The 15,550-nt window shown below is 38.7% G+C and overlaps 1 protein-coding gene across 1 annotated transcript in view; it reads right to left on the minus strand.

The window, feature by feature from the left end:
* Positions 1-2,070: 2,070 nt before the first annotated feature.
* Positions 2,071-15,550, minus strand: part of dennd1b (DENN/MADD domain containing 1B) — a 131,833-nt gene continuing 118,353 nt past the window's right edge. The window contains 5 exon segments of the mRNA XM_036585923.1: positions 2,071-6,819; positions 6,821-7,416; positions 8,232-8,445; positions 8,879-8,961; positions 15,479-15,520. Of these exon segments, the coding sequence (XP_036441816.1) occupies positions 6,768-6,819; positions 6,821-7,416; positions 8,232-8,445; positions 8,879-8,961; positions 15,479-15,520 (987 nt within the window). The 3' untranslated portion in view covers positions 2,071-6,767.

Genomic DNA, 15,550 nt, shown 5'->3' on the forward strand with positions numbered 1-15,550 from the left:
CAGCTCGTTGCTACGTCAGAGTAACGAGCTCCGCTCACTCGCTGCACAGTCTGCAGTTCGTTCTCCAGCTCCTTGTTTTGTTCCGGTCAGTCTGTAAAGCATCTTACAGCCCATTTTGTTTGGGGAACGGTATTCGGTTCATTTCTGGCTGCTTTCAGGTTGTTTAGCTGTTCTTCTGTCACAGCTGCCAACTGAAAAGCAGCTCAGTGGTGATGACAGTTTTGGAATTTAGTGTAGTCTCATCTTCAGAGTCTGACCAAATTGACTGTCGGTCAAATGTGATCTTCAAAGTATCCATTTTCTGTTTGTGCACAAAGTAAGAAGTAAAAACCTTCAAATGGCTCCTACAGTTGTCAAAGTGGTTGCTTAGCAACGGCATCTCAGCGGAGTGATACAGTGTGAAGAAACAATGCTGTTATAGAGAATAACAGCATGGTTAGTACGCTTCTCAACGAACCAATCAGCTTGCGTGGCCGGAACTAACTGTTGTATAAAACAGATATATAGCCTGGATCTACATATCAGTGTCATTTCAGAACCTTTTGGGGCTGTAAGCAAGCATCCCACCAAACATCCTCCACCTGTTTTGTAAATACACAGTGAGATTAGCCTACGTCACACGCGCTTCCATCATTAGCTGCCTAAATAAGTTGTTTATAGCTGTAGCGTGTTGGATAGCCAAGTGGATAACACCACTGTCATGGATCAAAGGTTCAATATTCCAATCCAAAGAGGAACACCAATGCTGTACCAGTTAGAGCCCTTGGGCTAGACTCCTAACACTGTATTCACCTACCACTGGATAAGAACCCCTGCTAAATAATAAATGTATTTAAAGGCAAATAGTTTGCAGCGATTTTGACATATAACCTGCTTTAGTAATTATTTCTTTTACCTTTATTCTTTTTTCATTTAAGATGAATTCATTTTAACTTGAATTCTTTATTCTGAGCAATACAATGATATGACCATTACTACTATAGTCATATATTGTTTTGTACACTTACAAGAACCTTATCATTGCATTTATCTTAGGGTGATTTTATATTCTTAATATCATTATTCTCTCTGAGTTTAAGACTTATACAGCTAAATAATTCTATGCCAGTTTAAATAAGAAACAAAAAGCTTAATTCAACTAGCCAATCAGAACATTGGAGGGGAAATTCAACTAGCCAACCAAAGTGTAAAAAAAAATTAGCCACTCAGAGCACAGGAGGGAAAATTCAGCCAGCCAGTCAGACTAGAGGAACCAGCCAATTGGGCAATATTATTACCATGATAGTCCTAAAATGATTTCCTTTATAACTTTTACGGACTGTTTGAAAAAAAGAATAAAAATTATGTTCATAGGCTATTAAAAGTATAGAACTCATATAGAACTTGTTTCATCTGCACTCTTGAAAAAGATGGATTTTCAAGGGCTCTTTAGTAAAGAAAATGGTTCTATATAGAACCATGAACACTCAAAAACCCCTTTGCATGATTGAAGTGTTCTTTGCATCATGAAAGGGTTCTTCAGATTGATGGAGAGTATGCATGAACGTGCTGTAGATGGTTCTATATAGAACCTTTTTTGAAAAAAGGTTCTTCTATCGTTACAAGCTTGACAACAACAGAAGAACCCTTTTGGGTGCTATATAGAATCCTTTTCATCAATCTGAAGAACGCTTTCATGATGCAAGGGACCCTTTAATCACTTAAATGTACCTCCCTGAGTAAAACTAATCCAGCTCAAGTAGGGTTTCAGACAGCCTCAAGTATTGCATAGCCTTGGCTCTATATCAGCTGTAGAAGTAGATTGTGAAATTGTTGAATGGTAGATCTTGAGGAAATTTTGAAAAGAATGGTCAGATGTAGATGACAAAGAGTTTCCTTAAATATAGATTAGACCATCCCGGTGTAACACTGTAATGCTGTAAGTTCTGTTTTTTATATGGAGAATCATGTCTGTTTTGGTTTATTTATACTCATCTGCCTCATCATTTTTCTGTGTGACTTTTTAAAAAGAACTATTTATGTCGTCACAAAACTTTACAAGAAAAATAAAAACAACACAACAAAACGGTATGAAAGTTGCATAAACATCTATATAATTTATTCTCAGTTCACAGTGCATACAGTTGTACCAGTAGTTCCTGAAACAACACATTAGATTGACCTTTACTGTCCTTGAACACTATTACGTTTGAATAGAGGGCATGCAACTGCACTTGGACAGAGTTTTTACCACTTAAGACCACAACTGAAATGCATATACTCTGATCACCACAGCACCTGACGGATCAAAGCACATTCCTTTGTGACATCTTTGTATTTTTATCTTTGTGTGTCATTACAGGGCAGCGATTGATTGTCACTGCAGGAGGAGAATGTTTGAATAGATCTGATTAGGGATTGTATGCTGGAGACAGGATCATTTGTCGTTTAAAGCTATAATATGTAAGATTTTGAGCATTATTTATTGCACTCACACTCAATACAGCCCTTACAGCCACTCAAGAGAGCTCAGCTGAAGTATGTGGGGCTGCGCATGTAGGCACTGAAGCAAAAGGCCATTTTGGGTATATATTATCATTACAGGAGAATCTGTCCAAACTTTGACATGGTGGTGTCGAAATGATATTCTGATTATTTCTTTAAGCCTATAATTCCTCTAAAAGACTGTATGGAGTGTGGGTCACATGCACAGAAGCTGATTTTTGTTTTTTCTGGTGAGGACATCTTACAGCAATGCTCAAAATCATACAAATGTGTACATAGTTTATCTTTGACAAGCAGAATTTTGACTCGTAGTAAAAAGCACATTCTAGAAAACAACAGTAGTTCCACTACAATATATAATGTCAAATAACTGCACAGTAAAATCAGAGAATTAAAAAAAAAATTAATTAAGCAAAAATTATAAAAAAAAAAAAGATCATGCATGAACATACTGACAAAAAAGAAATCTGACATGTTTATTTGTCCTTTTAAACGTATATATCTTTCATCATGCACTTTGTAAGAACCTTAAGTATGGTGGAAGTAAGCACAGTAGTAAGCTTTCAATTTAAGAGCCAGGGCTGCTCAACAAGAGGAATCATCTGTAAACAGGAGACGAAGACTTCAGACGACTTTTCAGAACAGCTTCTACTACAGATCAAGTATTTCCCACTAAATTTCAGAACTTGCTGTTTTCTTGCAAAATGTCTTTGCTGCCTAGTAGTGTTTTTAGAATGCCAACAAATGCAATAATAGAAAGAAATAATAACCATTTAACATTATTTATTTATGCTAACTTGGAAATTATGTGGTCTGAAAAGAAAAGTAGCCACATTTGTACCTAACAAAGTTTAAGATTTCATAAATCACTTTAAATGTACTGAACAAGTAACAGAGTGATGAAGTAAACTGGATCGACAGCACTAAGACTGCAACGTAAGCCTGAAAAAGTACAAAATATATCGTCACTGATGAAAAAGGGCAAAGTACAGAGGGGAGGAGGGGGAAAACACATCCTCTACAGGGAACACACTTAAATATGTCACTTTCTGCATATTTAAGTGCACAGTGTACATTTATTTGACGAAATTATCCAACTGGGAAAAATAAAACAAAAAATAAAATGTACTGTAATTTTTGCACACTTTGTTTTTGGTCACACTTTATTTGGATGGTCCTCTAAAGATGATCTACGGATACTTATATCATTAACAAACTTTCTGGTGATAGCTGATTATCAACAACATTAAGGTTAGGGTTAGGTTTAGGTTTAGGAGCAGGTGTAGGTTTTGCCTTGAGGTTAAGGTTACAGTTAGGTTTAGGGTTAGAGACAGATTTAATAGAACCTTTCACACCCAACCTCAAGTTTAGTAGCATTTAACTGACATTTAGTCTACAAAACAGCTACAGTAGACCATCCAAATAAAGTGTTACTGTTTTTCAGGCAATAAAAACAGCAGAGGAATTTTTTTAACCACTTAAAATTAACCAAACGTCATTAGAGCAGGACTGCCCAAACCTTTGCATACGACTATTTCAAGCACATGTTTATCAAACAGTAAAAATGCTGATCTGAGATCATCTTATGCCTTTTATATAGCTCAAAAGAACCACATGAACAGACCTTAAATCAGTGTTCTAATCCGAAATGCTTGATAAATATACCTCTTCCAAACAAATTTTGTGAAATGAAAATAAAGACAAATACTTAAATGTATTTTGCTGTATTATGTATTACTAAAATGTATTACTTAAATGCTAGTTTAGATGCAGCTTTTAAATGCATAATACTGACAAAGCTACACTGAGACAGTCCCAGCTATTCCACTGAGATTTCCTGTGCTCATTTGATCGAACAGGCCCTCCGAGTGACATCCAAAACATTTAAACATTTAACTTTTATCCACAAGTTGTATGTAAAACCGAATAATTCAATTAACATGATGATGTTCAGCTATACATCTTTTTAAAGCTTTTTTAAGGGGAATCTATATAACACAGAGATTATGTGCAGCGTGCATGAAAACAAAGACTGTACAATCAGGCAAACTGTGAAAAAGAAAGAAAGGAATAATGAACCTACTCTGAACCGTCCTTGAGTATCAATCGCTTATTCATTTAAGGCACACCCTAACATTCAGACTAGAAGTCAAAGCTGCTGCTGATGCTGCTGTTATTTTAATGAGTTTGAAGAGGAATTGGAAATTGAAACCTAGTGCAAGACTTTCTATTAAAAACAAAAATGCATAAAATTTAGCCTGTACCGACGTTTCTATCAAGCTTAGCAAAGACAAAGGTTATATAATACATAGCAAAGATAAAAGGGCAAACCTAATTTTGTACCAAATATATCCATAAATGGCTACATAATAATTAAGGTTATAAATTGTTCAGAAATACTAGTGTGATTAATAATGAATGAAATTAGCATAGTGCTAATAAACAGAACTATGCTAATTTGCTAATGGATGGCACATTCATTTTTAGCAAATGCTCTTTGACCTTTGAAATTCAGTACCAGTACCTCTGAATCTTCATAGATTTTCCTAAACTCCACTTCAGCAGCAGTTCAGAGTAAAACTGATTATCTTTATGATACAACTGAGATTTTTTGTTATTTTTTGTTATATTTACCACATACGACTTTGTGGGAGACTCATATAATGACATCTTATTGCAAAGGGCTGAAAACTTTAATATCTATTAGAACCCGAAAAATGAATTTGCATAGTTCATCAGGGTTCTATTTTAGGGCCTTTCAATTTTCCAAAGAATAGGAAAGCCTTGGAAAAGCCTGCATATATGTTCGTGACAGCCTCAGACTTTTAGAGCAAGAGTGAACAGGCTAAATAAAAACTGAAATACAGATTTGAGGCGAGGTTTTTAAAAGGAGGAAAAAAAAAAAATCATGGAATGCTTTTACAAGCACATCGTTACCACAAAGCAGTGCGCAGGAGGGGGTGAGGTCGGCTGTTAAAGTGTCTGACAGAATGGCATGTGGCGTAAATCACTAAGCCTAAGAGCCTAAATACTTAATCTGCTCAAATGAAACAAGTGCCTGCAAAACTGACACTTCTACTCGTTTGCTCCAATATGGCTTTGGAGTAAATAGCCAAAGGTGACCGAAGTGAATACAAAAAGCTCAAATCTCTCCGAAGAAGCCAGGCATACTTTGAAATAAAAGACATTTCCCTGAAAGCTCAATGTGTCACTCAGTATTTAAACTATCGTTAAGAAATCTATTGCTCAGCTCTGGGCGGTTTCTGGACTTTGGGTGTGATTAGTCGATAATTTTTGCACTGCTCTGGTACAGCACAGCAGGGGTCATGCATCTGAAACAGGCAAAATATTATTCAAGGTGCTGTGTACTGGCCTCCACTGTACATGTTAAGGCTGTGCGACAAACATACCGTTAAGAGAGTAAACTAGAATCATTCAGTGTTAACTATCTATATGTTCACATACCACTCTAGGGTCAAGGGTCAGTTTGTATACTGACAGTCTACCGTACGGCAAGGCCGGAGTCGACATATAAATACTACCTGAAGCGACCTGAGAATAGTCTTGGAAAAGAAACATGCCTCTAAAAACAAAAGTTTCATTAATCACAGAAAATGTGAAGTAAATAGCCGGCTTTTCTCCAAGCTACACACACACACACCTCCAAAGAACACGCCATGGAGGAATACGATTAACCTACAGCTACAGACGACCGAAGGTAGCATTCATGTGTAGATTCCAGAGTGAACGTCTGATAACACTACGTAGTGCCAGAAGCAAATCAGAACTCAGTTTAAGGCATCTTGTTTAGCTAAAATTCTCTCTGTCTTTTTTTTCTTTTCAAAAATACATTAATCTGGATAGAACTTTGTTTTCCAAACACAGTAATTTAGAGTTACAGTGATTAATGTCTTTGCAAAGTATATTGGAACTGGGACGTATCTACTATATATATATATATATAAAATATTGTATATATATATTAACTGTGAGACAGGAGAAAAAAGGTGGAACGCCGTCCCTTTTCATCCATTACAGCACTCTTCACCGTTCATTTGTCTTCGCAACATGCCCGTTTCTACACGCCTTTCAAATGTTCATACATGAGTTCAAACATGAGAAATATGTAGATCTACTGTTCACAAGAACTTCAAACCATGAAACACACTTAAGAAATCAAAGCACTATTATCCTCAGTACCTCAGACGCAGAAGGAGAAGAAGGTGGCATATGTAAGAAGCGAAGGATGGGAGGATGAACATGCTTAGAGGATGCTTGCATTCTCAGCTTTTGTTCAGGCCGGTGTTGTTATGAACTTGCTTGAGCTGAGTCGAGGGCTGTCCTGAGGAGACACATGGACTCTATCTCCTCTAGCAAGCCTTTCTCCTGCACCCCTTCTTCCTCTATTTGTCCTCCATGGCCCTGTCGCCCCTTCTCCCAGGGCACGAGGATTGAGGGCTGCCTGCCGCCCTGCACCACGGCTCCAGCCCCACCTTGCCGCTCCTGGTATTGCCTCAGTGTCTGTTTGGACAGGACCTTCCTCCGGAGGGTGCAGGAGGCCGCTGGCTGCTGGTCATCCGGGCTCAGCTGCTGGTCATCCGGGCTCAGCTGCTGGTCTGAGAGGGGCTCTAGGTGGGCAGGAGCGTCAGCGACAGGAGGTTTGCCCTTTTCAGGCTGGAAAGGTTCCTCTTGGAGAGAATTCCTGGCCGAAGGCTGCGGGAGGCCTGTGTCAGGAGGGTCCTTGGAGGCTTTGGGCAAGGGAACGGGTAGGGACCTGGTGCTGCACTGGCGCCGGGGTGAAGGGGGAAGATGCTTGCCATGGAGAGCGCTGTCATCCTGCCCCATGTTCCAGCCACTCTGATCTCCACTGCCCACTCCACCTACTGAGCCAGCCTGAGCCGGACTGCTCCCACTTGAAGATCTGGATTTGTTCTGAAACATATGCATTAATAAGGTGTCAAGTGAACTGCATATATTTTGGAATATTATAATTGATTGTCATATAACTGCAATTGCATTGTTATAATTGCTCATCTGACACAGTAAAGGATTTCAGATCCTCATACAACATGTAACATAAGACAGAGAAACGTCTTATAATTAGAAACAGCTTTTAAAAGATAATTTCATTTATTGAAGGAAAAACATTCTGCAACACCTATATCCTCTTTGTGAAAAAGTAGTTGGTACATTTGGTTAATTGGTTGATTAAGTATCTAAGATTAACTGTTCCACACAAGGCCAGCTAATGCTGGACAACTTTATATTTAATAAACATTTATTTAAAAACTATTTTGTGTTTTCTCAGGTTATCTTTGTCTTGTATAAGTTATGACAATATGCAAAAAATCTGCATTGTAATAAAGCTTTCATTTTTCATCCAAACTGAACTTCTCAACAAAACAAAACCATGCGCTATTTTTGTTTTTATCACCTACATTCCAGTACTATCAAAACTGTTCAATGTAGTTAGTGAATTTTTGCAAATAATTCTCAATTTAACCAAATATTCAAACTGAATCATTGTATAAACTGTGATTTCACAATACATGTAATTACTTCCTTAAAAATCAGAACTGAATTAAATTGTTGCTAAGTCAGAAATTCATGTCGCTCATGGTAAACAATGTCCTTCCACATTTATTCAGACCAAAAAAAAACGGAAAAAAAAATCTAACAAATCAACAGTGTCTTCACATTCATAAACTGTTAAGTAGCTGAGGATAAAACAGAGCTCCCCTCCTCACCGTGGAATCGCAATCGAGGTCCTCCAGTGACCTGAAGAAGTCAAGGCTCTTGGCAGCAGAGAGTTTGCCCTGTTCTATACTGGTGGTGCTCAAAGAGTCCAGGATCTCCTCCAGCAAATTCATCTGCCCTGTCCGTCCTGCCTCGCGTTCCAACTCTGAGTCATCACTGTCCTCTGTGTAGGACGGCACCTCCCCACTGTCCTCCGAGGAGATCCTACAGACAAACACAAACATTAATATTATCAGCTACAATCAAACTTCGCAAGTATTTGAGAAGGAAACATATCTTAGTTAGCCAAATAGCTGTTCAGTATGAGGCACTTCCTTATTGAACAGTCTTACCTTCTTGCTTAGGTTATTCAGCTAACTGAGAAATCACCCTTCATAAAACACCTTCATGATCTGTGATTTTTTCAATACTGTTGAGATCAATGTGAGGGTAGTGATGAACACCAGATGGCAGTATTGTTAGGAATTTGAGAACCAATATATCAACCAATGAATTACTGAATCCTTCATATTGCCTCAAGAAGCCTTGCCTTATTTCCAATAAAATGAAACTCTAAAGGAAAAAAGACAAATGTTCATATTATGTGTAGGTAACAGTTCACTCTGAGGGTGAAATCTGATTAAAGTCAGGCTCTTACTTGCTGGCTGTGTCCTGTTCGTCTTCTCCATCAATGAAATAGTCATTAAAGCCAGCAAGCACGGGTGACTTTTGAGCCTGATCCTGAAAGAGAAAAGAAAAGGTTGAAAACACAACCTTGTGGAACAATGTTATAAAACCTGAAAATTTGTTCAGTGACCAGCAAACGTTCAGGCATTATTTTCCGATCGTAATTACAAAGCAACAACATTAGTTTCTTGGCCTGGTACAGACCAGTCAGACTGCTAATCCCTGAGCTTTATAACACACCTGAGTAACACTTTTAATTGGCAAATTAAAGTAGTGAAGCATTATAGGGCATGGCTCCATGCTGTGGCTTCAGGCCTCGAGGCCTGTCATTAAACAGCACTGCTGTGACACGCACACTCGCATACATGTATATATAAGAAAGCTGGCCAGTCGCTAAGGCAGCCCATAAACCAGCGTTTGCCACATTATCAAAGCCTGCCACTAAACTGGAGGCCATTTACAGTGTCCGTGGCCGGGGAAAGGAAGTAGGGAAGTAGGCTCTTTAAGGGCTTTGATTGGGCTGGCCTTGACGGACGACGGCCATCCACCAATTCATCTCATTTTAAGGGAAAGGGCAGCAGCCTCAATCCGGACTAGCAGGGGTCAAGTGGACCCGTTGTCTTGACTACATGCAACGTCTGAAAGGGTTAAGCGCCACCCGCTCCATAAAAATAGCTGAGAGAAGTGTTCGCCGGCCACTTAAGGCCCTTTGCCATTGGAATAAACAGGAACACATGTTGGGCACTGATTGCCCTGCTCGCTGGTAGCTGCGAGCTATAATGAAAGCGATTACAGGGGAGTTTAGGCCTCGAATTCCCCAAAAGGCTTTAATGGATTCCTGTGTCAGGGCCGTAAATCTGGCCTGTGTGCAACTCCTGCCCGAGAGAAGGGACTGGATGCACCTGCGGAAACACCGTCACATTCATTTGGAGAGGGTGCATATGTATATAAGAGAATTTGAGTGTGGGTGGAAGATGGAGAAATCATCACATGGCCATCAGACCTGTGAAAGCTATAAAAACAGGATCTTGGTCTGGGTCCTGGTCAAGACCACAGTCTCAGTACTTGCTGGAAATTTTCATGCAGTAATAATTTATGACCACAACACTGTGCTGTTTTTCTCTTTGCCTTTCTTTCAGCCCAGACGTGTAATAAAGCTTTTGTTGGTCTAGATTAGAGCTGCATTATATGGACAAATAACCTGTATTGTGATTGTATTGCTACATACTACACCTGCCATATATCAAAAATGCATTAGTGCATCAATAGTAACTCCCCTGTATTACCAATTATAATGACTGAAATAATTGACTTTTTTGGATTACATGAAAAAACATTCATCAAAACACCCAGAGAAACATCTGCAACCATATCTGACCTCAGCATCCAATAAAAACAAGTTAACATAGTGTCACTGATGTGAAGCAGTGCTCTTATGAAGCATCACAGACTATTTCACTACTAATGGTGTGCCCTTGTGGAAATTTTTTAAGCCTGCTAAACATGAGTGAGTGAGTTGCAAGCAAGTGTGCAGCAGAGGCGAGCTGGTTTGTGCCCAAGGAGCAGCGTAGTGTTCTAGTATCTAGTCACAGTAGGCTTTAATCACAGAATTTCATTAACATGTTTTTTTTTCTGCCATCTGGGGTGGTTTTACTTTTATTGAAATTTGTGATGTATTTCTGAAATTGGAATAAGTGAAAATAAAACATGGTGCTTCACCTTTGACGTTTAATCGGTGAGTAGCGCTTCCTATAGCATTCTTAATAATGCCTTACAATCAAATGCAGACCTGCTTGGGGTTCCTTATAGACCTGACAGTCCAAACAGTATTTACTTTTGATTCTAGGAAGGTTGTACAATATAAAAATAAAAATTAAAAACTATTAACACTATTCCTATACATTTCTATAGAAATACAGTACTGTGCAAGCGTTTTAGGCAGTGAGAAAATTACAATTAACAAGGTGTTCTGAGCAGTAAGTGTGTATTAGTTGAGAAAAAAAAAACACTCAACATTAACACGTTAAGTAGTGATTTTATGTCTGTCAGTGTGCTTCTCTTATCGTAATATCTCCTCAAAGAAGCCCAGTATTATTTGTAATTATCATCCAAAATCTGGTTTGGCTAATCAATACTTTATTAGATTAAATCAAGTGTGCCGGTGATAAAATTTAATAAATCAGTAATGGCTGGAGGTGTCCAGCAGAAATCTGGAACCAAACTTTGGTTTCCAATATATACTTTGTTTGTTTTTATTCTAATGATAAAATGATATATTGATATAAATCATATTGATATATTGTGTTTTACAAGAAAAAAAAACATGTGCTGCCAGAATAAATGTTTCTGAACAATGTATTTAGGTGCCTAAAACCTTTTGCACAGTACTGTTTATTACAATACATAAAAAATAATAATGATACTACCCTGGCTCCCGCACATTTAAAGACACAATATAAGCCTTTTAGCTGTGAAGCATCTACCACCTGTCCTGGAAAAAAAAACAAAATCTAGGGGAAACACTCTGTCCAGCAGACACACAAAATTTGGGAATCTGGGTTAGACGGCTTTTTTGCGTATGGCAGCCTTCTGCAATAGCAGTACTGAAAAAGCCAATGTTGCGATAACCATAAACAAATACTATATTGTGCAGCCTGGCTTTCAGTCTCAAAGGGTCTAAACTTGTTCGAACTATGAGCCTTGGCGGCTGGGATTTTGCTCCACTGGCAGCTGCTCTGACTGTTTGCAGTCACTTAGCCCGTTCCGTTAGGCAGCAGGGCGTGGTGTGCAATGGCCTCCCCCACTCGCTCTGTAAGCAGAGGTGTTTATTAAAACAAGGTGAGTACAGTGGAGCTCTTGCCTTTTTTCCCCCCTCAGAACAGCAACACCAGGCCCACAGCTCAGAGCCACACCACCACACCTTCCTGCACATGGCAGCGATCAGTACACATACACCATCCACAATCATTTCCCATCAGCCTTGCACAATGCTCCACATTAATTAGTCCAAATAAATCTACACCTTTCACAAGATCACTGTCAGTCTGTGTGCGCACAATGTGTTAAGGCTAATTCGTTGTTTTACAGCTTCCGCAAAGGTATGGCTATGTTTCCTTAGAAACAAAGGCAAAGATGGAGAAGAAATTGGGGGCTGGTTTGTGTGTGTTTGTCACAGAAGTCACAGAAACCTGTCCTTAAACTTAAGGCGCCGATCACTGACCTGGGCAAAAATACCAAAATAAAATAAAGCTTACAGATTACCCGCTCATTTCATCTTTCATACTTTCCGTGGTTATATTCAGAGCGCTCAAAGAGGCCAAGAAAAGAAACAGCGTATGAAATAAAAGAATGAAAAAATCGTTTAAGCCATTGGACTGAGCCTGGCCAAAACCACTAGTTTGGAAGCAGAGACAAAATACACATGTGCCTATTTTATTCTGTTACACATGCTCTAAATCAGAAAGGACTGCTGATTTAGAGCTGCTACAGGTCAGGTCCTACATTTAAAAGTGCTGCTAGAAAAAAAGAAGCTGTCTTTAGTCTGAGTTAATGCAGAGATTACCATACAGACCAGCTTTCCACTCCAGATCTAAGACACTTCAACTGTAGAACTATAGATTCTGATGCATGTATCAGTAAAAGAGGTTTGGTGATATAATTTAAAGAGCCCATATTATAATTTTTTGTGTGTTTTATTTTCTCCCTTCAGAGGTCCAATTATAAATTTATGTACCAAAAACAGTCATTCTTTTATGTACCTAATCACTCATTTTTACATGTCTAATAAATGTAAATGTAATTTGTCTGAGGTATGTAAAGAATGTCTGTTCTGACTGTCTGACCATATTGTGTCTTAAACTAAAAAATCAGTTCTTATAACTTCAGCGTGAGGTAGATGGGACTGATTTGCTATAGGCTGCATAGGTGGATATATCCACCAAAACGGGCTTAGTTTCTGATTTTAGACAGTACAGATTCGGGAGTGTGGCATGTTCTGAAAGTTTAACAAAGTTTACATACTACAACAAACTTTTATTTAATAAAATCCACAAAAATTTGTTATCCTTGATATGGGCCCTTTAAATTTCAGAATATATACTATTGCTTATATTTGCATGTGTCTAAGGAATTGACATGTGCACTGAGTTCATCAAGACTTGACAGAGAATTCATTTCATTTTGCTCACCATCAAATGTCTTTTCATGGGGTGTGTGTGTATGCATTTCCATATAGGCTATGTTGTCCAAAACAGTTACAGGCCTTTCCACTGCAGCCAATGCTCTTGCCAGTTTAATAGTGAGACGTGCATTATGCATTTCACATGCTATTTCAGTCCGGCCACTGATCTCATCAGCTTGGCAGCGTTTGGAAGGGAAGAAGACATTGCCTGGAAAACGCAAAACAAAACCCCAGCGCCTCAGAGGCCGAACCGCAGCCAGCATCTGCCGAGGCGCTCGAGCGAGGCCCCCCTCCCCTGAAACAAAGCCTGGAACCCTCGTTTCAGGCAAGACCCGCCGTCCTGCCTGCTCCAACTGGCTCCGGCTGAAAGACGCTTTCAAGAATATCAGAGGGAGGCGCTTCGGTGCATCTCGCTTTCAAAAGCCAAGTCTCGCTGAGCATAAACGCGTGCGCACTGCTTAGAAGCGTCCAGTAGATGGCACTTTGGTTACAGCAGAGGTGCACTTGCCCGTCCTAAAGGAGGCCGGGTTGCACCCGGTCCAAAACCTGCCTCCCACTGTGGATCCCCTAGACTGCAATACAAGGCAATGCGTTCAGTCTCATCACAGCCATGCAGATGTGCTGCTTTCTCCTGTTTGCAAAGCTGCCCACTAGCCAAGAGCGCTTTCTCTATTTGTATGTCAATGTTTTTTGACACCCAACAAATCCATCCCAACACTGGCAGTGCTCCAGACTCATGAAGTGTCACAGTGGGCTGACACACACACACACACACACACACACACACACACACACACACACACACACACACGTAGGCATATACATTACAGTACTGTGCGAAAGTCTTGGACCATCTTAGAAAATTATATGTAAAACCAGTTCTGTTGGCAGTGAGCATTTATTTGTTTAAAAAAAAGCCCAAACAACAAATAAACAAATAAACACGTGATTTGATGTGTGTAAGCTTATCCATTTCCACTTTTTAAAGAAGATCAGTATTCACAGCTTCCATCCAGTACATCATCGTCAATCAAGCCTTCATTAAACTGTGATGGCTAGAGTGAGATGTCAGAAACCAAACCTGTGTTCTATGTTGAAAAGATTTTAACTTTTTTGAACAACAAAGTTACATTTTATTTAATGTGTGTATATTTGTTTTTATTCTAATACTATTTGAAAGCTGTAACTTGCTATAAGGTATAAGCAGTCGCTTAGGATATCTATTAGGTCTTGCAATTGAAAAAACCACCAAAACAAAAAAAGAACATCTTAGCCGTACCTGGGGTAAGAAGCCCCCTTAGTAGATCTTCCATCAGTTATGAAAAAACATAAATTCTGTGACAAAAAAATTCTAGTCTTTAAATCTTTAAAAGAAAATCAGAAACACGAAAAATATTACATTTTAAAATGAAACTGAAGCCCTTATCAATTCATTTGGTAATGATTCCACTTAATTTTAATGAGCTCTAAATTAAACAAATGACAGTAAAATTTAAACATTTGAAATATCAATTTTACTAATATTCTTATTATTATTACTAGTATGGCATCAATAAAAAGCAATAATAATTTAAACAAAGCAACAATCAAGTTTAATGCTAATGCTAGATAGCCAACCCAAAGCTAATAGTTAGCAACTCTGACTTTTTAGGGAAAATCGAACTATTATTTCTGGGGGAGTGTGAAGGAGTGTGGGGGAGTGTTTTGGTCCGTGTCTAAGGAGACTTCCTACCCCAAAAGTCTAATTTCACATTTTCACTTCAAAAGGAAAAAAAAATTCTAAAAACCAAATGCATCGTTCTCTGCAAAACCCCTACAATTGCAGACTTTTGACTAATTTTCCATGTACAACTTAATATAAATGCACAGATCAGTACTATCCAATGACAACAATTACATCAACTGACCCCAAAAAGCTTCTGGGGCAATAATTTTCAGAGATGTGGTCAAGATGAAATTAAAATAGTATAAATAAAGTATAAATTAGACCACAGCCATTCAATAAACATGCTGAAATTATATATGACCCCATTATTCGACCTGGTGAGAAAATAAGTGGAGGGGAGGTTCTACCTTGGGGTCTTCCTCTAAGTTACCGTACATAGCGTCTTTACAGACAAAAACACTTACTGACAAGATAAATAGTAAACAATTATAAACTGTACAATTTCAAAAATAAGACATTTGCACAGTACTGTACCTACACACACACACACACACACACACACATATACATAGCCATACAAATAGGCATCAGCCAGCATGGAGATAAAATTGTGGCTGATGTAGATGAAATGCTCCTAAATCTAAATCTCAGGTTAATACAAAACCTCTCAGCATGCACACGGCAAGGAACACCATCGCAAGTAGTTTTTCCACCGAGACACTTACATGATGGCTTTGAGATTTCAAACGCTCAATTAGATTCAAAGTCTGAAAAAAGATGAACATAAAAACAAATCA

This window comes from Colossoma macropomum, unplaced genomic scaffold, assembly GCF_904425465.1.
Source record: "Colossoma macropomum unplaced genomic scaffold, Colossoma_macropomum, whole genome shotgun sequence".
Lineage (NCBI taxonomy): Eukaryota > Metazoa > Chordata > Actinopteri > Characiformes > Serrasalmidae > Colossoma > Colossoma macropomum.